The 26,724-nt window shown below is 34.8% G+C and overlaps 1 protein-coding gene across 4 annotated transcripts in view; it reads left to right on the top strand.

The window, feature by feature from the left end:
• The first annotated feature begins 1,718 nt into the window (after positions 1-1,718).
• The window catches only part of SS18 (SS18 subunit of BAF chromatin remodeling complex), a 63,558-nt gene continuing 38,552 nt past the window's right edge, over positions 1,719-26,724 (top strand). Inside the window, exons 1-4 of one of the 4 annotated variants that reach the window (XM_074340210.2) lie at positions 1,771-1,876; positions 4,418-4,494; positions 11,701-11,737; positions 11,845-11,929. In XM_074340210.2, coding sequence (XP_074196311.1) covers positions 11,855-11,929 — 75 coding nt within the window. In that variant the 5' untranslated portion in view covers positions 1,771-1,876; positions 4,418-4,494; positions 11,701-11,737; positions 11,845-11,854. Of the gene's footprint in view, positions 1,877-4,417; positions 4,495-11,700; positions 11,738-11,844; positions 11,930-26,724 lie in introns of all 4 variants that reach the window. The other 3 variants (XM_074340211.2, XM_019741245.3, XM_019741246.3) reach the window with 3 other exon arrangements.

The raw sequence follows: 26,724 nt of genomic DNA, 5'->3' as shown, positions 1-26,724 counted from the left end.
TGTGTCATTTTTCCCACTGAAATATTGTTCTTAACTATTTAGGTACTTTTATGTAAATATCAAGATGATGATAAAAAAGGTGTCGAACATACAGTATTTGTGGTGGACAAGACTTAGTTTCTGTGTTCAGGAGAAATTTTTCCAACATGATGAGATTACATTAAATTCAAATATACCAGAGTTGTTCCCCCCCCCCCACCCCAGGGCTTAGAGTAGTGAAAGACAATTAAATTCTTAAGAATAATTACTGTTGTTAGAAGTATAAATTCTCTTCCCTTTATTCATAGGCTGGCTTGAATTTTTTTCATGTTAGGTCTTTGTTTAAATATAAGAGAAGACTTCCCATCCTAACTCACGTGTGTCCCTGTCTATTCTCAGTTCCTTGTTTGCTAGTCTTTCTTAGAACTTTACCTATATGCATATTTATTTGGTTTTAGTCTGTCAGCCCTACCCGAATATAAGCTCCTTGAGAGCAGGTCCCTTATTGAACTTGTTCACAGTTGTATTCTAGGTGCCTACGATAAAGCCCATAGGTAGAACGCACCCTAATGTGCTGAATGAGACTTATGACCTTTTTGTGGAGAGCATTTATTTGAAACAAAAAACTTTAAATTTTGTTCTTTATTTTTTCAGTTTATATATAAACTGAGGGATTGATTTTGAGCCTCGTTAATTTTGGGTGACATTGTATATAGACTTTTCCTTTGTGTTAGGTGGAAATGTAAATTTACAGAATAATTTTTAAAAACCTCACACCAACACATTACCCACATTTGCCCGTCGTCCTTACATAATTTGAGAGCTTTGTTGTTGTTTTTTCCTAACACTGAGTTGAAGCCTGGCAGCTTGGGCCTAACTTACAAGGCACTAAGTATGTAATTGGAAAAGAGTGAGGGTGCCCTATTTCAAAACTTAATTCGAAAAATCCAAATCAGACGAAATAGACCCGACGTTTCTAAGGGTTTGTCCCAAGAAGCGAACCCCTCCTCTGGTACGCTAGCCAAGTTGGCCGACTGCCCCTGAGTACTGGACACAGCCCTGTTTCCCGATTTTGAATCAGGCTCGCTTCCAATTGTTAGTGACGACGTGTGCGCGTGCGAGACTGTGGACCCAGAGGTGCGCATTTGGGGCGTAGCCGAGCCGTTTAAACCAGCGAATCCGCGTTCACCTAGTCCTCCACCTCTACCTTCTGTCAGCAGATGCTCCAGCGGTTTGCACCGATTCCCGTGTCTTGACCTTCCTCCTCCCCTATCCGGGGTGCCTAGACAACTCGAGGAGGGGTGAGGATAAAGTTGGAAAAATTGAACTAGATCAACAACAGTGCCGAAACGCAGTTGGAGGGACCTTTCAGCGCGCCGAGGAGGGAGGCAACTTGCACCCGCGTGAAAGGGGCGGGCCAGTTCGGGCCACTAGCATTTCCTGTGACGGGCTGCCCCAGCCTCTCACTCTCCCGTGGCGGCGGGACCATTTCCTGAATCGCTGAAGCGGAGGGAGGGCTGGGGCGCGGTCCTACCATTAGCGCAAAGGGACTGGGGGCCATGACAGGAAAGGTTGAAGAAAGAGAGGTCGATCAAAAAACAGAGAAGTTCCATGGGGGCTTCGATTCTCAAATAACATTCAGAAAGAGGACGTCTGTGGGCCAGAGTTCCTCCGTTAGGCCAGGCAGGCCTCCCGTTTGTTCGGCACTGGAGCATCCCCCCTCCCCGCGTTCCCGAAGTGGTTCAGCCCGAGAGGCCGGCGTCTTTCCCCCCAGTTTGCTGTTCACCCGGTGCGCTCGGGACTTGCCGATAGTGGTGACGGCGGCAACATGTCTGTGGCGTTCGCAGCCCCGAGGCAGCGAGGCAAGGGGGAGATCACTCCCGCCGCAATTCAGAAGGTGAAACCTCGCGGGGACGGGGATGCCAGGCCCATCCCGCCTTTGGGAGAGACCCCCGGGGGCCGGGCCGAGAGTCGGTCGGGCCGGGGGCGGAGGCGGGCCTGCTGGGAGGCGGCGTTGTGGCAACACGAGCCACGGGCTGTGCCTGAGTGGGTGGCGGAAGACGGCGAACTGGTTCTCTCACCGAGTCCTTGGCACATTGGGGCTCTTTCCTACAGGCACAAAAGCCCAAGTAACCGCCGCTGGATTTCTCTAGGGATGGGGCGGCGTTCGGGCTGCGGGGCGCGTGCGCCCGGCGGCGCTGATCGCGCGGGGTAAGGGCTGTTACAGCCGGCGCCCCCCGCGGCCCCGCGCGTCGCTCCGGAGTTACTTTAGCGTCGCCCCGCCCAGCGCTCCGTGGCTGCTTGGTGTAGACCCGACCTGGGTCGCGGGAGGCCGAGGGGAAGTCGCCGCCCTCCGCGGTGCTGCAAACTCCAGCCGAGTTGCGGAACTCCGAGAACTTGGGAGACGCTACAGGGAGCCTTCGTAGCATCAGAGGGGTAGGCGAGGGAGAGCCCTCTGGACTTAAGGGTTAACCTCGGAGTCCCCTTCTCCATTCCGGATTCACCCCATATCCGTTTACGTCTCAGCAAATTTCATTGAGCGCCATGTCTAGGCTCTGAGGCTACAGTGGTGAGCCATGGACCCTGCCTTCATGGAGTTTACAGTCTAGTGGTAGAGACAATGTGATAATTATAACCAATTACAGAAGTCGTGATAAATACACTGGGAGCCGCCTCCCTTTTAGAGAGTAGTACTGTCTCTTGTTGCCGTGTTACTGCCAATTAGGGACACAAAGGTTCTTTATTGTCTTCTACCCTGGTTGCCTTATGAGCAAAGCAGCATTCTGAATTTTACTCAGCCTGACTTTGAAAAGTTACTTGCTAAACTTCGTAGTTTACCTTAAAGATTTCGAGTTTGTTTTATGCACTGGAGTAGGGATGAAACGTGAAGAAAGGTGAGTTTTTAGTACTAAGGCAGCATCGCATGTATTACTACTACATCGTATGCCCAATAGATTGTACATCAGTTTCTGTTTACTGTCAGGTTCTTTGTAGTGTGCCATTTGACATTTATTTGCCTAACTGTGACCTTATTTTATGAGCAAACCGGCTTGGCAGTGCCTGGGTGCTGTATTTTCATACAGTGCATTGGGCTAAGTCTGCAGTGTGGCGAACAGCTCCAAGAACACACTCAAAAACATTTTTTTTTGTGGGGGGAGGGATTCACTTTTTATTTTTGGACTGTAGGAAATTCCTGAGTTTTTCTTTTTCCTACAGAGTTTTTCTTCTTAAGATATTTCTCTTGGGTGATTATTTAAGGAGATGTTGATCAATTAGTTTTCATCTTCAGATGAGAAGGGAAAGTGGATTCCAAATCAAGTGCCTCGTTTTACAGTGTGAGGGATTAATTTTAGATATGAGACATTCTAATGATACAGTTTGTTGGGCTGAGAAATCTACTGAGAAGATACATTGTGAAATGGTTTGATTGCATTATAAGGACAATTTTTTTTGGCATCCAGTGAGTCTATTTAAGAAATTAACAGTATTTTTTTCCAGCAAGTTAAGATTATGATTCATATGCAGAAAAAAAATTAGTTACTGTCAAATGGATCTTCGTTTTTAATTGAGTTATATTAACTAAATTATTGAGATAGAGTGATTATGGTATTCTACTTCATTGTTCCTCCTGTACTTGCCGGGAGGGATGGGGCAAGTATAGGAGGAACAGCTACTCCTGTCCCTTGATCTTTCAGATAAATCTGAAATTTTAAGTGGTTTGCATGGGATAGCAAAGCTGGCACTAAAACTAACTGGCCTTTTAATTGCCATTAATACATGAGTATTCTTTTCTCAGTGTCACTTTGCTTAGATGAATTATTTAATCCTTAAAACCAATATTGCTTTAAATTGTTATAACATGATAGAGTGATAAATAGGTATGCTTTTGTTTTGAAACTTTTGGGACAAGTGAATTATAAGGTAAGCCTGCAATAAATTTATTATACATAAGTAGAAATTATTGTATTTGATTATTTCATGTTTGGAGAATCACAGAACCATACTGTGTAAAACTTGGAAACTGGCCAGCTATCTCCTCAAGCTTCCTGGGCTGAAGTTTTTATGTATTTACTTCATTCTGGATAAGGAAGGACAATTTTCTTTACTACTAAAAAGCTTTAGAATGATAGAAAGCTAACGTGGACTCAACAGTTAGTCTTAACAGGCTAAAGCTTCTATTACATATATAGCAGGGGTAATTAGTGTTTGAATACAAAAGAAACTTCAAATTTTTCCTTCTGGGCTGCGGGAGCATAATTGGAATAGAGTTATTTAAAAATTGTTGATTAAACATGACATTCCAGAGGTGTAAAATAAGATTTAAAAGATCTGAGTGGATTCAGTTTCTGTATAAATATTTCTAGAAATTTGAAGGTCTTTTAAAAATTTTACTTGATAACACTAGATTTACAATAAACTTTTTCCAATTTTATTTCAGATGTTGGATGAAAATAACCATCTTATTCAGTGTATAATGGACTATCAGAATAAAGGAAAGACCTCAGAGTGTTCTCAGTAAGATTGATATGAAATTTTCTTTTAATTTTCATTTTTGTGTTGAAATTTAAATTTCATTTTGTGTTAACTTTTTACTTTTTTAATAGCAGCTTTATTGACATATAATTCACATACCATACAATTTACCCATTTTAAAGTATAATTCAAGTGTTTTAGAATATTGATAAGTTGTACTACCATCATCTCAATCAATTTTAGAACGTTTTCGTTATCCCGTCAAGAAACTGTATACACATCAGCAGTGATTCCCCATTTCTACCACCTAATTCCTCACCCCTTGACAACCACCAATTTTTCTGTCTGTGTAGATTTGCCTGTTGAGGACATTTCATATAAATAGATTCATACAATATGTGGTCTTTTTTGACTGCTTTGTCTTAGCATATTTTCAAGATTCATCCATGCTGAAACATGTATTAGAACTTTCTTTTTATTGCTGAATCTTCCATTCATGTATAGCTATGCTGCATTTTATCCATCAGTGATGGACATTTGGGTTGTTTTCATTGGCTATTATGAATAATACTACTGTGAACATTAGTGTGCAATTTTTTGTGTGACCTTGATTTTTACAAAAGAAAATTTTCTTTGGGATGGAGTGGGTATTAATTGTTTTTTACACTTCTTACATTATAAAATAATGACTTCAAATTTGTGTATAGTCTGATTTGTGGAAAAGTTAGGTCTTCAGATAGATAGGATGTTTAGTTATATCTATGTATGTGATTGAGAAAGCAAAACTCCTATCTAATAAATAGAGAATTGGTCATCATTAAGAACTAAACTTGTTAATTTGAAGTAATATGTCTGAAGAAAACAGCATCCCTTAATAGTATCTGATGGAGTGGGGCAAGTTGAACATTTTACCAAAAGTCTCTAGAACAGCACCATCCAGTAGAAATACCAGGGGTGCCAAAAAAATGTATACACATGATTTGTATTCATCTTTTGTTATCGATATATATTATTACAATCTTAATACAGTTTTTTCTTTTCTTAAAACGTGTATACATTTTTTTTGGCACCCTCTGTATATTGCGAGCCAGATATGTAGTTTTACATTTGCTAGTAGACACACTGAACAAGGAAACAGACACAGGAGAAAGTAATTTTAATAATATGCTTTAACTTATCATTTCCAAAATAATATCCTTTCAATATGTAATCAAAATAAAATATTAATGATAGTTTACATTCTTTTGTTTCATACTAAATCTTTGAAATCCAGTGTGCATCTTAATCTAATAATATCATTTTGCACTAGCCACATTTCAGTGTATCTAATGGTTACCATTTGGCCAACACGGCTCTAGAATATGCTCACGATCATTTTGGGACATATTTGTCTTTTAGGGATCTCACTGGTCTGCTCTCAAGATAAGGTACTGCATTTAGTTATCAAGTGTCTTGAGTATACTTTAATCTGGAACTGATGTTCAGTCTTTCTGTTAACTTGGACGATATTAACTAACATTGTTGAAGAGTACAAAGCTGTCACTTTGTGGAATGTCTCTCATTTTGTATTTGAGGGGTGTTTCCCCTTGATTAGATACACATTACTCGCTTTTGACTGGAGTATTACAGATGTGATGTGTCCTTCTCAGTGCATCCACAGGTAGCCATATGATTTGTCCCAGCATTTGTCCCAATATTTCAGTCACTGAAATGGTGCCTGCCAGTTTCTCCACTCTAAAGTTAGTATTTTTTTCTTTATAATTCTTACGTGCTTTGTTGCGGTATCTACCTGAGACACATGCTGTTTCTTATACTTTCACACATTAATTTTAGCATCCATCAATGATTCTTGACTGAAACAGATATTACTATGGTGGTTGCCAAATGATAACTAAATCCACTATTCCTTCTACATTTATTTGGAGTTATACTGTAAGGAAGAAATTTTCATTCCCTTGCCTCATTCATTCATTCATTCATTCATTCATTTATATTTGAATGGATTTAGGGATTCTTATTTTATTCTCTTGGTTATAATCTGTTACTCTGTTACTTATTCTCTTTCTCAAATTGTCCTTGATGGTGGCCACTGGGAGTCCCTCAAGCTAGCTTTTTGATGAGTCTCCATTATTTTTTGAGAATTTTCTTATTTTCTTGCACCACAAAATGTTCTAGGCTTTTCTTGTACTTTTTCCTGCCCCAGTTTGGAATCACTTATTTCTTCACGCCCTGGTTCATTTTTTTTTGGAGAATGATATATTAGAAACTTAGGTATGAATGCTAGGATATGTTACTTTCTAATCATAGCACATTTTGCATTTTATATGACCATTTTCTTTTTTGTATATTGTTTCTTTGACGAATCTAGTCTGTTTATATTTGAACATACTTTTTTAAAAAACGAGCTGATCTACTTCTTCAGTTTAACTATTGATAATCACCACTGGTAAGAAGATCACTATCTGAAGTCAACCATCTGAAAGTTTAGAGGTTCTAATTAAAATTATTTTCACCTATGGCTTTTAAAACTAGGTAGAACAAGGGGTTTTGTGGCATAGCACTGGTTCATTAAGGAACCTAGCAGCACATGGCATGGGTAGAAAACACTCAGTTCTAGAACCAACTTTTCCACTTAAGTCAGCAAAAGTTTATACTATTTTATTTTTTATCTTCTTAGCCTTTTTTTTGTACATATGATAATTTCCTGCATTCTTTGCATATTGGAATAGACCTTATTTTCTCACATATTTGGTACAAATGGGGCTTAAAATTGACTTAGGTAGAATCTTAAATTCCGCTCTTCCTGATGGATTTCACTTCATTCATAGAGTTTTTTAGTTATTATTTTCTCAAGTTGTCAGAATTGGTTTGTGAATGAAGAGCAAAAAAATCTCTCAATCTTAATAAATGTTCGTTTCTTGTAGTAGAAGTAAAAGGAAAATTAAGAGGAACATCAGTAAATTACAGCCATTGAATTAATAGTTCAATTATAATTAATTCTTAAGATGTGTTAATTTTGCCTGAAACTGTTTTCAATTGAAAATAAGTTTATTTTTATGAAATCAGTATATGCATTGTAGAAAATTAGAGAAAACACATATGTAAAAATGAGATCATGAGCACCATATCCTTGCTACCCAAATGTTTTACACTGGTGACATCTTTGTACATGTTGCTCTTTGTATATTTATTTACGTATACACAGTTACTCGTATATTACACTCATGTAAGTCAGTGAATCAATTGTGGAACTCATATGCAAAGATCCTCTTCTCTTTGAATTCTGATAACATATATGAGAATGTATGACTGCTCTTTTGTGTCGTGGTTTGAGCATTTTCTAAATCAATGTATATATTTACTTAAATCAGCCTCTTATTTTTTTGTATTTGAATGCAACTATTTCAGAGTGTGCTATCAATAATTTTTAAGCAAAAAATTTGTATTCATCATGATATATGGGAATGTAGTTTTAAATTCCTAGTTATAGGAAGATAACGTTTATTCTGTAAATTGTATTCCTGTTGTCTTATAGACACAATCATCATAGCTTCTCTAATTTCTTTTAAATGAAATCTGGCTTCAGATTCATTTTTTAATTATATCAACAAATTTAATAGTGGTTATTTTACCTTATTCAAGGTAATTGATGTAGCGGCTCTTAGTGGAATCTCTGGGAAGTGAACTGCTTCATTTATTTAATAAGTTAATGATGGGTATTTCGGAATCATCAAACATAAAATGTTGAATATGTTTTATACCTGCTCTTGGCTTATATACCCTATTTCATTAATGGAGACTATTTTAGAAATCATAATACATTAAAATAAACTGTTTCAGTGACAAATGTAATACTATTTATAAAAGTGTCTCAGGAAAATGTTTCTTTACTGTTTGTAAAGGAATATACTTTTATCATTTCAGTAGTCTCAGCTGAAGCTAGATTTTTCTAGAATATTTGCTTTTTTTTTAGGTGACACAAACACAAAGAATATGATTATATAGTATTTTCATGAATGTTCATCTTTGGGCTTTGAATAAGCTTATTTCAATGCTGTAAAAACCCAATTTTACACAAAATAAAACCCGCTAAAGTGAGAAAACCGTTAAAAATGATCATTTTTGCCTACTGCCTTACATTACATTAAATAAAAAGATTTGAGGCTATTGTGACAGTTGGAGAAATTTGAATGGGTTCTGTGGATTAGTTGGTAATACTGTATCAATATTACTTTTCTCATTATAATGGTTCTATAGTGGGTATATAGGAGAATGTCCTTGTTTTGGGGAAATAGACACTAAAGTGTTAGTAGTAACGGGGTATACGTCTGTAACTGACTCAAATGGTTTTGGAAAAAAAAGTGTGTGTACTTGCGTGTGTATATGTTGGTGTATGTGTTTAGGATGGAATACGACAAATGTAAAATGCTAATGATTGGGGAGTGTGGGAGAAAGATTTTTGGGAGTTCTTTATATTCTTGAAACCATAAGTTTGAAATTGTTTCAAACTTCAAACTTAAAAATATGGTTGGAGAAATGGCTTTCCATTGAAGTATTCAATAAAAAATGCTGTATTTGTAGGTGTTTAGAACTAGAAGGGGCTTTGAGATCTACTCTGACTTTCATTATTTTACAAATGAGGCCTTAAGAGTGTGGCAGATTAGATTTAACAGTATTTTAACAGTTTTATTGAGTACTAATCAGCATTAGCATGACTAAAAGTTTTTCTTAAAGGGTCATGAGTAAACCATAGTCTCTTAGTTAGGTTTTGGTATTTTTACTTTTGATAGGGTAGACAGCAAATTTCATATCTGAGTATAATACAACCACACTAATAGAGAAGAAAAGGAAAACTTGAGGGAGTAGACTTTGAAATGGGTTATGTGTCCTTATTAAAAATGGCTGGCTGATTTAAAAAAATGGCAAGATTATGGAACCTTGTATTACTTAGAGTGTATTGACAATCTATAGAATAATAAAATAGTTCCAGCTAGTGGTGTCTGTTAGTGCTATTTGAAGAATTTCAACAACGTAATGAACTGTTATGAATAATTCAGTACAATATAATACAATAATGCTTGGTGCTTGTTTATATAAGGTTCACTGTAACAGACTGCATCAGGTCTGATTGAGCAATATCAGTGCATATGTGAGGAGGAGCATTAAGAGCATAGACTTGTTTTTAAACAACAAAAAGGGAAACAAGGAAACTTGGGGAAGTGATAGATGTCTATTACTTTGATTGTGGTGTTGGTATCATGGGTGTTTGCGTATGTCCAAACATCAAATAATACACACTAAATATGTGTGTTTCTTTGTATGTCAGTTATACCTGAATAATTGTGGAAAAAATTAAAAAAGAGCATAAACTTACTAGTGAAGAAACTTTAAGGTCAGTGAGATATAATTTTTTTTTTCCCCTAATTAAAGATAGTGAAACCAGTTGTTTCTAATAGAAAAAAAAATGCAAGAATTTACTACGATTCCTTTTATGGTGTCTGTTTTAGAAAATTATTTCATCTGGGATGTATATTAAAAGGCTTTATTTAGCTTCATAAAGTTCTTTTGACTTTCATTATTTTAATTTGTATTTAATATTTCTTAGTAAATGAAATACTAACAATTCGATGGAAGACTTATGTTTGTATATTGAGGGTTTGCAAACACTACTAATTGGACTGCTACTAATTTTAACCTGGTATTGTCTTAGTTAATTTTTAAAATTATGCAAAGAGTTTTAGCAAAACTAATTCACAAGCAAGATCACTATAGATGTGTTTCACCCTTCACTCCAGTAAGAGAATCTGCGTTATTTTTTAAAGTTAATCTTTAATGGTGTCCTATCATTTCCTCCATCTCTGTACTTTAGCATATATACATAAATATATTGTAATTGGAGACACTTATTTCATTGTCTTTTCTCTATGCTGAGTCCTAATAGATGGACAGTATAACCATAGCAGGCATAATTTGTTGGTTACTGCTGCAACAGTGAGAAGGAAAAAAATGTGTGGTTCCCACCTCCTTCCTGACATTTTAGCAGAGCATGTTGACTGTTTGTGGGTTTGAAGTTTCTGGCAACATGAAAATGGCAGAGGGAAGGTAATAAGCATATTCGTTTCATTGAATTCCTTCATTCTAGACCTCTTAAAACACACACATACACACACACACACACACACACACGGGGTGCCAAAAAAATGTATACAAGTGGACACTTTGGTCAGCGTTGCTCAAGCAGTAGTTCACTGTAATCAGAAGTGTCTGGGCACTGATGGTAGCCACTTTGAGTATCTCTTGTAATTGCAGGAGTCAAATGTGACTTGTGTTCATCTTTTGTTATCGGTACATGTTGAGTATTAACAATTCTAATACAGTTTTTTCCTTTCTTAAAATGTGTATGCATTTTTTTGGCACCCTCTATATATAGTGTGATCAAAAGATATGGTGAATGTTTAAAATAAATTTGTTACAGTAAAAGACACATTGCCATTAATCCCTCTCAAACTACTCCCCCTTGCTTCGAACATACTTATTCCATCGTTCTTCGCACTTTGTGAAGCAGTTCTGGAAGTCCTCTTTCGTGAGTGTCTTTAGTTGCGCTGTCATGGCTGCCTCAATATCCTGAATCAATGCAAAATGTTTTCCTTTCATGGTCATTTTGACTTTGGGAAAGAACCAGAAGTCACATGGTACCAGATCCGGTGAATAAGATGAGGACACACTGTAATGTTTTTATTTGACAGAAATTAATGTACCAGAAGTAGTGTGTGACACGGAGCGTTGTCATGATGGGGGATGAAGTAAAGACACTCATGGAAGAGGACTTCCAGAACTACTTCATAAAGTGGCAAGAATGATGGGATAAATGTGTTCGAAGTGAAGGGGTGTATTTTGAGGGGGATTAATGGCAATGTGTCTTTTACTGTAAGAATTTTTTTTTTAATGTACACCTTCACTGTATCTTTTGATTACACCTTGAATATATACAAGGTATGGAGCCAGTACATATCTCAGATACTCCCTTTACTAAGCTATGCAAGCTTGTACAAGTTACTAACCTTTCTAAATCTGTTTCCTCATCTGTAAAATGGAGAAAATAAGAACTTTTACCTCATAGTGTTGGATTGAGGATTAAATGAGATATATAAAAATATAAAACTAGTCATAACAGTATCTAGCACATGGTAATAACTTAGAGTTTATCATCATCTTTGAATGTATTTATTATTTGGAATTATTTTGCAGAGGAACTAGGAAAAAATGAAGTGCTATTGCTGTACAGGTAACAAATCTTTTATTAAACTCGAGAAATGATTAGAATGCTGTTTGTATTTAAGCAGATAGGAAGAAATTCATTTTTTAATGTTGATATTTGTTTTGTTTTAATAGGTATCAGCAGATGTTGCATACAAACTTGGTCTACCTTGCTACAATAGCAGATTCTAATCAAAATATGCAGTCTCTTTTACCAGCAGTAAGTACCTATAAAATCATGTGAAGTAGACAATCTTGAGTTATGTGTGGTATTACACATTTTTGTTTAGTGATTTTTGAGATTTTGTTAATAAGTCCTGCCCTCTTCTGAGAACATGAAAGTATTCACCTATATGATCTAAAAGCTTTAATGTTTTGCCTTCATATTTAATTTAAATTAATTCACCTAGAATTGATTCCCTTCCTGAGGAAGTTATATTCATCTATTAATTCACCCACACACCCATCTACTGACCTACCTACCTATTTTAATCTGTAATTGCGCAAATAATTTATAAATAAATCTGTAATATTTCAAAGCAAGTCCGAAACGTTTTATAAGCTTGTTGGTAAATACTTCAATATATATCTTTATCACATAAGGACCATTATCCCACCCAACAAAATTAACCAAGATTTCTTAGTATTTCATAATATCCAGTCTGTTTTCAGTTTTCACCTATTATTTTTTTTAAAATGTTTTAATGGTTGGTTGCCACTGAATCCATATAAGGTCCACATGTTTCATTGCTTGATATGTTGTAAGTCTCTTTTAATCTATGTCAGTTTATCTTTTCTATTCTTCATTTGTTTGTTGAAGAAACTGGGTCATGTATTGTGTAGAATTTCTCACGTTCTGGATTTGGCTGATTGTATCCTCATGGTCCATTAATATGTTCCTTCATCTCACCTGTTCCTCTAAACTGATAGAGAAACTTGATTAGAGTTAGATGTAGTTTTGTGTTAAGAGTATTTCATTGGTGGTGCTGTGTATTGCCTGTTGTAACATATCAGGAGGAACATGTTTGGTTGTTCCATTTTTAGTAATGGAAAATCTAAACTTAACAGATTTTTACATTTTTTAATATGTTTAAATCCATTGCAGTCATTCTTTGATACTCCAGTTAGCTCTTTGTTCAGTGGAAACCTCTTCCTTTGGCTCCTATGTCTTCTGATATGATTCTAGTATCCTATTTTTTTTAATAAAGATTTTATTGGGGAAGGGGAACAGGACTTTATTGGGGAACGGTATGTATTTCCAGGATTTTTTCCATGATTTTGTCCTTTCAGTCGTAGTCGTGGAGGGCACAGTTCACCTCCAGGTCTAGTTGCCGTTGTTAGTTGCATGGGGCACAGCCCACCATCCCTTGCAGGTGTCTAACCGGCAACCTTGTGGTTGAGAGGACACGCTCCAACCAACTGAGCCATCTGGTAGCTCAGCGGCAGCTCAACTCAAGGTGCAGTGTTCATTCTTAGTTGCAGGGGGCGCCGCCCACCATCCCTTACGGGAGTTGAGTCGAACCAGCAGGCTTCGGCCGTTAGGAGCCCGGACCTCCAACCGCCCGAGCCACCCGGCTGGCCCTGATTCTAGTATTCTTGTATAGCTTCTTTGCTTTCAGGATTTGAAAGCAATATCAGATTGATTGTATTTTCTGCCCCAGAACTATTCTACCTCAGCTATTTTTCCAAGCAATCCTTTTTCAATGAGAATTGATATTTAGAGGTCGTAGTTTGGATGTTTGGGGCATTCACTATAACTGAGTTTTCATTGTTAGGTATTTTTAGCGGACAGAGATAGTAAACACATTTTTTAGAAAAAGCAAATTTAATTAGTGATATTTCCTCTTCAGGAAAGGTTTTTTTCCACTTAGCTTTGATTTTAGGTATTAGGTTCTCTTGTCCCACTCTTAAAAATCTTGGTACCTTAATGACATTATAGTTGTTAATTTGCTGTATACTACTATATATTTTTTAAAATTTCTATATAACAATGCCAAGTTTACTACTAAAAAAGATACTTGTTCTCAAGATATATCCCACTGAGGATACATCATCAATCAATTTTGTTTGAATCTGAAATAATTCTTTATGTGATTATTGACATGAATTTGGTTTCCATCTAGGTAGAATTTATTTTTTGAATGCTGTGAAGACTAGGTTCAATTTCATTCGTTTCCATGTCGTTAGTTCTCTGTCCCAGCTTTGTTTACTGGAAAAGCAGAGGTATCTTTTATTTTGTCATGCCACTTATATATCAGCTGTCCATATATGTGTGAGTCTACATCTGATCTCTCTATTCTGTTCCATTGGTTTTCTTTTTATAAATTACACTATCTTGTCATACTTGTCATAGTCTAATAAATTTTGATTATATTAGAGAAGTTCTTATTCTTTATTTTTTTCAGAGTATCTTGGCTATTGGTGCTTAAATTTCAGCATGTCCAACATAATCCTGTTGTGATTTTTCATTGAGATTACCTTGACTCTAAATCAGTTTGGGGAAAATTGATACTTTTATAATAAAGAGTCTTTCAAATCAAGATCATTGCCTATATTTTAATTACGTCCTTTAATATCTGTCAGTGAAGTTTTATGATTTTCCCTGCAGAGGATTTGCAATCTCTCATTGTACTTGTTGCTAGGTACTTCATATTTTTTGAGGCAATTTTAAATGGAGTCTTTGTTTTTCAAGTTTTATTTTCTAACTGTGATTGCTGTTTTCATGGAAATGCAATTGATTTTGAATTTCACAGTCTTGTTCAACTCTTATTTCTGACAGTTTTTCTGTACTTTCAGTTTTCTATATTCACAAACATATCATTTATGAATGATTAGTTTTGTTTCTTTCTTGCCAATCCTTACACCTTTTATTTCTTTCTCTTGCCTTACTTCCCTGGCTAGGACGTCCAGTACATTCCTGAATAGAAGTGGTGATAGAGGACATCCTTATCTTGTTCCTGATCACAAAGGGAAAACTTTCACTATTTGACCATTAAGTATGATGTTTGTTGTAGTTTTTTTTCTAGATATCCTTTAGCAGATTAAGGAAGTTCCCTTTAGTTTCTATCATGTTAAGTAAGAGTTTATATATTAAATGGATGGTAAATTTTATTAAATACTTTCATTGCATTTAATGCAATGATCATAAGTTTCTTTTTTTTAGTCTGTTAATGTGGTGAATTACATTAATTCAGTTTTGAATGCTTAATCAATCTTGCATTCTTGTAATTAACCTACTTTTTTCGTGACTCACTTGGTCATGATTTTTTTTGTCATGGTCTTTTTAAAAAGTGGTATATTCAGTTTGTTAAAATTTTGATCAAGATTTTTCTGTGGTCATGAGTATAATTAACCTTTAATTTTCCTTTCTTACAATGCTTTTGTTTGGTTTTTATTTGAAGGTTATGTTAGCTTCATAAAATTAGTTGGAGAGTTTTTAAACTTTTTTTACTCTGGAAGAATTTGCATCATAGAGCTGCTGTTTCTTAAATGATGGGTATAATTTTTTAGAGAAGCCATCTGGATTAGGAGTTTTCTTTTTCAGAAGGCTTTTAATTAATTTCTTCAATGGTTATAGGACAATTTATATATTTCTGTTTTATGAGTTGCCTATTTTGGTAAATTACACTTTTAGCATTTTATCTAAATTTTCAAATTTATTGCTATGAAGTTCATGAAATCTTATTTTTCTAATGTCCTCAGGATATGTAGTGATATTTTCTTTTTTCTTTTAACATAGCTTATTTGTGCTTCTCTTTTAAAATATTTTTTTTGATCACTCTTGCCAGGTGTTACTTTTTTTTTTAAAGTCTTTTCAAAGAATCAGTTTTGGGTTCTGATCTTTCTCCGTTGCAGCATTTCTCAAACTTTTTGTTCTCAGAACGCCATTACATTTAAAAATTATTGAGGACTCCAAAAAGTTTTATGTGGGCTATGTGTGTTGATATATTTGTAAATTTTTCTGTTTTTAAATTTAAACAAATAACTGAGAAAAATTTACAAATATTCATTTAAAATGAACATAATAAACTCATTGCATGTTAATATTAAATAACATTCTTTAAAGGAAAAACAACTATGTCTTTCAGAACAAATTTAGTGAGATGTGAATGACATTGTTTAATCATTTTGCAAATTTCCTTTAAATGTCTGGTTAATAGAACATAGCTGTATTCCCATATCTACTTCTGAATTCAATATAGCATAGTATGTGTTGGTTGAAGTAGAATGAAATCCAGTCTCACACAGATAGGGAGTTGGAAAAGAGAAGAATATTTTAATAGCCTTTTCAGATTGTTGTGGATAATCTTTGATAGTTCAGCAGATCTCAACAAGTATTGTTTTAAAGGCTAGTTGTAGTATGAAATCTGAAACCATATCAGTATACTTTTCTTACTCTGTACATTAAAGATCATTGGTCTGTCTTGCATATTGGATGGATCTTTTACTCATGCATGCTTTTGTAACACCGTGCTGGTGTTGATTATTCGGAAAATATAAGTTCACTGAGTTATGCACATCTTCCAAATATTGACATATTTCATTATATGATACCAGAAACCACATTTATTGAAGTCACTACCAGTCTCATCAGAAAAGACTTTAAGTAGTGAGATGCTGTAAATCTCAAGACAGTAGATATAAATTTGCCAAATTCCCAGTTCTTGCTTGAAAAGTTGAATATGATCACTGGCAGCAAATGCTGTTGGTTGTTTTCCATGCTAACTCTTTATTTTTGAGAAAATGTCTGCCAGATACCCAAACCTGGATAAGCATAGTTTATCTAATAATTGTTCTTTCAAGTAAAAATATGTTCCATGAAAACAGTGCCTAGATCAACTTACAGCTCAATCACAACGTGCTATTATCTTGCTTTGATTTGCAACATGTGTATTATTTTCTCATTTTGTTACACAGAATATTTAACTGACACAGCGCTTTAATGATTAATTTTTACTGTTTCATCAAGGACATTCTTAAGTGAAAATGATTTTTTCTTTTCTTTTTTTTTAAAGATTTTATTGGGGAAGGGGAACAGGACTTTATTGGGGAACAATGGTCAAATTGTTGTCCTTTCAATCTTAGTTGTGGGGGGTTCTGTTCAGCTTCAAGTTGTTGTTCTTTCAGTCTTAGTTGTGGAGGGCGCAGCTCAGCTCCAGGTCCAGTTGCTGTTGCTAGTTGCAGGGGGCACAGCCCACCATCCCTTGGGGGAGTTGAACCGGCAACCATGTGGTTGAGAGGACAGGCTCCAACCAACTGAGCCATCTGGGAGCTCAGTGGCAGCTCAGCTCAAGGTGCCGTGTTCAATTTTTTAGTTGCAGGGGGCGCTGCCCACCATCCCTTGCGGGAGTCGAGGAATTGAACTGGCAACCTTGTGGTTGAGAGCCGGCGCTCCAGCCAACTGAGCCATCCGGGAGGCAGCTCAGCTCAAGGTGCCGTGTTCAATCTTAGTTGCAGGGGGCAGAGCCCACCATCCCTTGTGGGACTCGAGGAATTGAACTGGCAACCTAGCCTTCGGAGCTAGGAGCACGGAGCACGGAGCTCTAACCGCCTGAGCCACCGGGCCGACCCCCTCTTTTCTTTTTTTTAACTGCTAGTAGTCTGTTGGCAGTTTTAAATGATTTACAGTAGAGTTTGTTGCCTTGACTCATGCATATTAAGGCTCCAGCAGTCATATCCACTTTTTTTATTTTGCACCATCATTGTAAATATCAATATAGCATAAAAGCCAAACATTATCTTAGTATTATTATGGAAATAGTTTTGACCTTTTGGACCTCCTAATAGAGTCTTGAGAACCACTTTGTGAACCATTGCTCTTTTGTATGTTTTTGGTTATTACTAATTTCTGATCTTACCGTTGTTATATCCTTTTATTTTCTTTTGGTGTATTTTGCTGTTCTTTTTTCTGAGTTTTGAAGCGAAAGCCTACATCGTTAGTTTTCACCCTTCCAAGTTAATATATTTGTATTTAAGGGCAGAAATTTTTCTCTAATAGTTGTGATACGTAGTATATTCATGTATTCACTTTCAAATAGTTTCTAATTTCCATTATTCTTTTTATATGGGTTGATAAGTATATTTCTTTGTTTCTAAACATGAAAAATGTATCATTTACTTTTTCTTAATGATTTCTGGCTTCATTGCATTGTGGTTAGATAACATTTTGTATGATTTCAGTTCTTTGGAATTCTTTGAGATTTGTTTTGTGGTGCCTCATATGGTCAGTCTTTGCAAATGTTTCATGTATACTTAAAAAAGGAATGTGTTCGTTAGTGTCTGAGAAGAGGCTCCGATATATGTTTGTTAGGTCAAGTGTGGTAATCATGTTTGATTTTTTTTAACCTTTCTGATGTTTTGTTTGTCCTGTTAGTTACTGGGAGATGTATGTTAAAATGTGTAAGTGTAGTCGTGAATTGATTCTTTTTTTTTTTTTGGTAACTCTTCCAAGTTTTTGCTTAATACGTTTCAAGGCACATTAGTAGGTGCAAATGTATTTAGAAATGTTAGTTTTCTGGTTCTTTGTAACATTTGTCATGAAGTATCGCTTTTTATCTTTAATAATGCTTTTTGTTGCTGTGTCTACTTATTTGATATTTGTCTAGCTCGTCAGCTTTCTTTAGTGTTTGCATGGTATATCCACCTTTTCATTTCCATGTGTTAGAGATAGATATGTCTTATGAACAGCATGTAGATTACAAATAAAAATCCATTCTAGCAAACTTGGTTTTTCAATTGGAACATTAAATCCATTTATAGTTAATCACTCCTATATCTGACTTTAAACCTACTGTCATACAATTGCACTTTCTGTTTATTTGTTACATTTCCTTTTTCTGTTCTTTTTGGCTTCTTTATAATTATTTTTTTTATTGTATTTTTTTTCTGTGCTAGTTTGGAAATTTTATACTTAAATTATATACTTACTGTTCTCTTAGTGTTTATTATACAGTTTGTAAAATGCATCCCCAGACAATTACAATTAAAGGGCCTTCAGATACTTTATTTTTATTCATTACTTCAATGACATCTATTATTGTCACACATTTTAAATCTCTAAATGTTTACTCATGAGTGATTGTTTTAACTGTCTTTTCAAAAGTTAGTATTCATTAGAGTTATCATCATTGTTATTTCTGATACTTATCATTCCTCCCTTCATTTATAACCTTTTTTTATGAGACTTTTTTTCTGTCTGTGAATAACATATTTTCACATTTCCTTTTAGCACTGGTTTATTGGTGACAAATACCTTCAGGTTTTTTTTTGTTTGTTTGTTTGTTTTGTTTGTTTTTTGGAAAATGCCTTTATGTCACCATCATTCTTTTATTTTTTCTTATTTTTTCTTTTTTTATTTTTATTGGGGAACTGTGTTTTTCCAGCATCCATCAGCTCCAAGTCAAGTCGTCTTTTCAATTTAGTTGCAGGGGGTGCAGCCCACCATCCCATGCGGGAATTGAACCGGCAGCCTTGTTATTAAGATCTCGCGCTCTAACTGAGCCATCTGTCTGCCCCCTCAGCATCATTCTTAAAGGATGTTTTTGCCAGGAACAGATTCTAGGTTGGCATGTCAGCGCATTCAATTCATCATTCTGTTGTTTTCTGGCATTTATTCAAAATTTAGGTGTCAATGTAAATGTTACTATTTTAAAGGTGATCTGAGTATTTTCTTTGCATTGAAGATTTTTTTGCTTTGTCTAGTTTTCTGTAGTTTTATTACTACATCTGTAGGTGTGGATTTCTTTTTACTTGTCTTGCTTGGTGTTTGTTGAGATTTCTGAAATTTGTGGATTGATGTCTTTCATCAGTTTGGGGAAATTCTCAATTGGCTTTCCAGATTGGCTAACATTCCCATAACAAAGGTCCCCCCAAGTTTGGGCCTATCGCTGGATATTTTTCTTCTCCTGGATCTTGGCCTGATCATTTACTACTTTGTCTGCTCTTTCGTATCTTTAAACATACTTAGTCCAGCTTTTATTATTGTCCTCAGAGGGTTATTTGAATGTCATAGTTTGTCATTATCCTAGGTGATTCTTTTAACTATTAGAATTGAATTATGTTTTGCTATCCACATAATATTAATGACCCTTATGGCTTCTCAAATATGACTTTTTGGTGAAAGAATAAACACTTACAGAATGACTACTATGTATGGGTCCTTTTAATACTTTATTTTATCCTCAGGATTCTTTAAGATACTTTATTAGTCCCATTCTGTGATTGAGGAGGCTGAGTCTCAGGTTAATTAACATGCTTAGGGGCTTGTAGTTGGTAAGTGGTAGCATGGCAGTTAAACCTAGACCTTAGTGAAAGCAGTTTGTGCATTACGCTATCAAGTCATGTTGCTACTAGGATGAAATGGAGTAAAATACTTGACTCATTTACTCTTATGCTTGTGTATCAGGGTAGGACTTAACTCATCTTCTCAAAGCTTGAATCTAAAATTTACAAGCTGCAGTGTCTTCATTGTTCTATCGTATTGTTATAGAAATGAAGAAATGAATGCTTTATCATTTTTGGTTTATCTTGTTTGGTGCTATTTCTGTACCTAGGTATTAAATAAAAAAGTTCAATGAGTCATCTGCTTATACTTTGGGGACTAAAATACAGGTTGAAGTGTCAGGTTAAGAATTTAGCTTATATCACCATGGTGACCTGTAACTCAGTGATTTGTAACCTTTTTTCTTGTTCTAGCACATATGCAAGATATGACACATTCTCAGCATGTTCTCGTCAGTAATAACTCATTATTACTGACTAGAGGGATTCTCCAGTCAGGACATTAAGAGTAAAAGGGAGCACGTTTCCCTCTAGGGAGTCTTACCAGAATCTTGTTGGGGAAGAGGTGTAGTTTGTAGAGTGTGCTTGGATGATTCTGTATCCCTTTTACATCCCTTCTACCTAACCAACTGAGATTCTCTTAATTTATGATACTATGGAAACTGTGGATTGTGTCAGTTTGTCTTAATTTGAAATAATGTCTCCATAAAATGTGGAAATATCTTAAAATCTTAAACATTACAGCTTCTCAAATATATTTTACATTCTCTTTAGCTTTTATAAAGAACCCCAAATATTTGTTTAGATCATGTATTTTGAGGTTTACTCATTTCTTTTGCCCTTTCTCAGGAAGGTATTAATTTTTGAGATGCCAGTAAGGTAAAATTGAGCTTACCATAAAAATTCATTATGATAACAGCACAAAATCTGTAATTCAGAACTTACTATTCTTAACCTGTTGTTGTTAAGTTAAAAACTCCTACTGAATTTTTTATATGTTTATTATAGTATTCACATTTTTCTCTATAGATAAATTAGGGCAGTAAAAATTATTACCATTTATATTCAGGCAAAGTATATTATTATTTTACCATTACCTAGTTATCAACCATTTCAAAGGAAAGAGACACATTTCAGTACAAATCTACCATTATTTCATTCATTTACCATTGAGTCATCATTTTATATCATATTTTACTATTGAATATAAATACTGATATTTGTATATTTTGAAGTAAAATGTTTTCCTCTTAATACTAGTCAAAGTTTAAAAATAGATGGTGAAGATTTTACTTAAAATAGTAGATATTTTGAAGGTCAAGTTGCTTGGGAAGCTGAGTTAACAAAGGAGGAGAAGTTCTAGAAATAGAAAGAAATATATATCCTTATAGTAGTGGGAATAAAAGAGGGTTGAACCAATAATGAAAAGTGGGGCTAGAGAGGGGAAAAAAAAAATCAACTAGAAGGAAAACAATTGTTTTGGAGATAAAATAGGAAGTGAAGTGAATTTTGGGAAAACTAGAATGAAAGAATACATAATGAATATAACCAATCTGACAAAAGGGAGCGTATACTAGTTACTAACTGTACTTTGAGAAATTGACCCTGAAAAAGACCTGTGTGGCGTAGAATGATTTTACTAAAGTTTTGCAGAATGGAATTTTCACTTTACTTCATTTATCTGTTGTGGGAATTGGAAGTATGCTCATAATTACACTCGTGTGTAGGTTTAACCATCAGATTTTTTCATGTCCCCCAAAAAGAAGAATTGTATATTTATAGTAATACCGTGTTTCCCCGAAAATAAGACCAGGTTTTATATTAATTTTTGCTCCAAAAGACGCATTAGGGCTTATATTCAGGGGATGTCATCCTGAAAAATCATGCTAGGGCTTATTTTCCAGTTAGGTCTTATTTTCGGGAAACACAGTATTTCATGTACCTGAAACTAGGCTACATCTAACAAGATTCTATTTGAAAGGAAGTCAAGAATTCAAAAGCCAGGAATAAATGGAAAAATACCTATAAGGAGAAAAATAACTTATAAAGAAAGCCAGTGCACTACATAGACATTTTACTTTTTTAGGTCGGGCCCTGTATATTCTTATTACAAAAGCATTACAGGCATACCTCAGAGATAATGCAGGTTCGATTCCAGACCACCACAATAAAAGAAAAACTGCAATCAAGCAAATACCACAGTAAAGCAAGTTATATGAATATTTGGTTTCTCGGTATACATAAACGTTATGTTTACACTATACTGTAGTTTATTAAGTGTGCAATAGCTTTATGTCTAAAAAATGTACATACCTTAATTAAAAAGTACTTTATTGCTAAAGAATGCTAGTCATCATTTGAGCCATCAGCAAGTCATAATATTCTTGGTGGAGCGTTTTGTAAAATGCAGTATCTGAGATGCCTAGGAAATTTAAGTGCAATACAATGAGGTATGCCTGTTTAAGTTAATAACAGAAACTATTCTTAAACTTACACATATTTTAACATTTGTTTCTTTAATGTTAAGCCCCCCCCCCCCACCCCCATAGCTGAGAAGCAGCAAATCAGAAATGGGAGAAGAGTGTATTCTATAGGCAGGCATGCATACGAGCATCTTATCTGACAGCTAAGGTGGCCCAGAAAGACTGAATATTTATAAAAAGCTGACAATTCAAAATGTACAGTACTCTTGCCCCTTCCTTGGTAAACCTTGGAGGCATTGTTTGAATACTGGTTCTCGGAGTTGGTATTTACTTTCTGAAACAACATAAACTATTGACAATTATTTTCATCATATGAACTAGGAACAATTTTACTAGTAGAAAATAAGACTATATTATGTGTATGCAGTTCTTTTCTTTCTCACATATACTTTGAAGAAATTGCATTTCTAAGTTTTAGCCTAATATTAGTTATTGTTCATTTATTTTTGTCATCTGCTAAATTTTAGCATATATGAAGTGGAAGGCACTATTGGTTTAGGAAAGAATGAGAGAACAATTTAAATCACGAAAAGTTTTTGTTCATTACTTTTTCTTTGGGGAAAAAACTTGAGAAAATAGTCTTTCTATTTTAAGGCCTACAGTCTGGAAGTATTTCTACAGAGTTAAACATTTTAGCACTGGAAGGAACTTGGATAATGACACAGTCTAGTGGTTCTTTTCCTTTGCTGCACATTTTCAAAGCTTCTTAGGTGATTCTAATGGTCAGCTAGGAACTGAGGACCTTTTCATGCTTTTTAAATGGAGTATCCAGTGACATTCTGAGGATATGTGGAACTTGAAGAAAATCTGATTCCTATTCCTGTAGTATCTACTTCATTTGATGTGTACTATGAACTATTTTTACAGTATAAGAAAGATAATACTTACTCTGTAATGTTATGAGGTTTAAATAAAACAATTTACGGTATCCAACGTGAAGGAGGTGCTCAGTAAATTTTGATGATGATGAAGATGAAAGTAGTACACAATTGGAAAGTATAAATGGAAAGAGAAGGCAGATTCAGGAGTATTTGAAGCAAGACTAGCAGGATTCATTTACTGAATAATACGAAGAGTAAGGGAGAGTTTGGAGACTTGACATAATGATACCATTCACTAAGATTGAGTGTGTAAGCTTGTCTCAATTTTAAAAGAAGGCTGAAAACTGATTGGAATTGCTTATCTCGCTTTCACTTAATTCATTATAAGTTTTTTAAAATCCCTAATTTAATCAGATACACTTCTTGAATTTTAAATTTATTATGAATAATTTTATTTGATGTCGACTAATAAAAATTGATTTATAGTAGTTTAATATTTTACATATTTTTCATTTTCTACGTTGTGTTATTTTGGTGATGCCACACTTGATGTTCTGAGCAACCCTTGGGCAGCACTTGAATATCTGTTCATTATACAAGCTTCAGTAAAAACAATCATCTATTAATCTTCAGGTTCAGTGACCATGCTGGCAGAGCATCTGTTAAGGTACTTTAATGACTAAAATTTGGTATTATAGAATTTACTGTTTACAGGTGTGATCCAAGTGAAGTGAAGGAACACATGCTTAGAGCTGTGGAACATTTTTAAAGATCAGAATATATTTCATTTATAATTTTTAATTTAATTTTTAGCATAGGTAATACTTTGACATGGTTAGAATATCAAAAACTACAAAAAGGCATACAAAGCCTACTGCCATCTGTATCTTCTATCTGCTTTTTATGCAATTAAAAGCCACTATAAATGCATACTTCTTTTCTATGCAAGTAGAACCTGGCCATACACACTATTCTGTGCCTTGTTTTTATTACAAATACTTTTTTTTAATGAAAGAGTTTACCGTCTTATTTAGAATTATGAAAATAGCTTTTCTTAAATATTGTCATTGCTAAGAAGTTTTACATTTTAAATGTTTGGTAAACATATTTGGTATGATTGTGTTGACTTTTCTCCTTTGAAACTTTTTTTGGACTTTGTCACAAATATGAATCTTTGTTCTGCAATAAATGTTATATAACTCAAAACAAAAACTTCAATATTCAGTCTCAGAAGAGGTGTGGCTTAAGGCTCATTCCTTTAAAACCTCTGTTCCTTGACTTCTGTGATAGTTTCCTTCTTACCACACTAGCTGCTCTGCTTCTTATCTTTAACATGCCCATCAAATATTATGTTTTCGAACATCTTTTTACTATAAACACACTTCCTGGGAGATTTATCCATATTCCTGGTTTCTTATATTCTTGACTTCAGGTTCCCCAATACATTGATAGCTCCTAAATACGTACCTTCTTGCTTGAGTGTGAAACATGAATCCAGCTTCCAGTAGGCATCCATTTGGATATTCCACAGGCCTCTCAACACAATATGGACAAAACTCCCATTTTCCTCAGCTCCCTGTTTTGTTTCCTGCTGTTAAAAGGGAAAAAAAGTCCACAGCTTGCGGCTTTATATTTCCTATCTCAAGTGAGTAGTATAAACACAGTTCTTTTAGTCGGAAACATGGTGGTCATCTCAGACTTCTCCCCTTTAACACATTTACCTTCCATAGCTGGTTTCCAAGTCGTCTTTCTTTTGTACCTTATATGGTACTGCACAATAAAAGGCGTCTTATTAAAACATTTTGTCATTAAAAACAGAAGCAAGACTATAAGTGAAATGTCTTCTGAAATGTTTATTTGTATAAGATTTAGTATAAATTTAGTATAAATCAATTTTTATCTGATCTTGAAGTGTGAGGATGGCTTTATTGAGAAAAAGGAGGAAACTGTAAAGGTATTGATATGATTCTTTAAAAAATGTGACATAAAACCTTTAGTATGCCCATAAGTTCTATAACTGATATTAAAGACAACTCAACAGATGGTATAATACATGCTATTTTAGACGTACTATATATGTAAGTATATTTGAAACATGAAAGAAGTGATTAATTCTGCAAAGTGAGTGGTAGGGGAGGTTTCACAAAGGAGATACCCCTGTATTTTATAGATAATTGATTCACGGGGGCACATTTCTCTGGATTAATATAGGCAGCATTTTGCCAGTATTGCCAGCATTCTCTTTTCAGAATCCTAGAAAAAATCATGTTAACTATTTGCTGGACAGTATAAAATTCAGAACTGTCTAATTGAGTTTAGATATTGGATATATCTTATGTGAAGAATATAAATGTTAGTGTGTGTATATGCATGTATGTATGTGTATATGCATGTATGTATATATGTTTGTGAGTATATTGATTTCTTTTACAAAACTGTATTAAATCAGTGAATGTAACTTCCAAATGTACTAGGGAACCTAAAGATTGTTCCTCTGTCATTAATTGAAAATACTGTATCTAGCTCTCCCTTCTACAAACAAATTTCTGTGGTATATAGCTCAGGGAAAAAAAACAAAACCCTAAGTGTTGGAAATTAAGCAATTCACTCTTATCTGCACAGAATAAATACAGAGAAGTATTTGTACAAGACTGTTAATTTAGGCATCGTTTACGTTAGAAAAAGCAGACTAGGAACAAGTGTCAGTATTGAGGTGGGTAAAAACTGTGATAGCTTATACAGTTGAATTCTACAATTTTGAATGAGGTTGAATCATATAACTAGTAAATAATGTCTACAGTAGAATAAAAGAAACCACTGAATAGTGTGACCCTGTTTTTAAATATTAAATGTATGAATTTTTAAGAAGTTCCTGGAGGAATGCATATAAAGCATTTAGCAATGATTTCCATTTGTATTTTTTCTGTTTTTAAAATGGTTACACATTACTTTTGTAATTCAGCCAGATTGGTATAGATATGAAAATAATATAAAAAAATAAATTCAAGATTAAATCAATATATCTTCTTGTTTTCTAGTGGATGGTGTTATAACTTTAAGAAGGGTTTAGAGTCCTATCACCCCATGTTTCAGGAGTGTATTTGGGGTGTGTGTGTGTGTGTGTGTGTGTGTGTGTGTGTTAAGTATTTTCTAGAGAATTCTCTTGGTCTGGGAAGAAGACATTTACTTTTTGTTAAGATTATATGGATATGGAGAGGCTGTTGGTTAACATTATCAGGATCAGGTAGTATAAACACAGAGCTGATGTAGTCTAATGTTGGATTTGTTATCATGGGAGTGTTGCTGTTCCATAAAGGAGGAAGACTGAATTTAATGGGGAATTATTACTAAAACTGGGGAGAGTATTGTTAGTAGGTGAATCATTCTAGGGCCTAATCCCTTAGGAAAATGGGGGGAAACATGCTGTAAAA

The sequence above is a fragment of the Rhinolophus sinicus genome, chromosome 4 (genome assembly GCF_057876585.1).
Source record: "Rhinolophus sinicus isolate RSI-liver-muscle chromosome 4, RSI-T2T, whole genome shotgun sequence".
NCBI lineage: Eukaryota > Metazoa > Chordata > Mammalia > Chiroptera > Rhinolophidae > Rhinolophus > Rhinolophus sinicus.
This window is presented reverse-complemented; position numbering and strand designations above follow the sequence as displayed.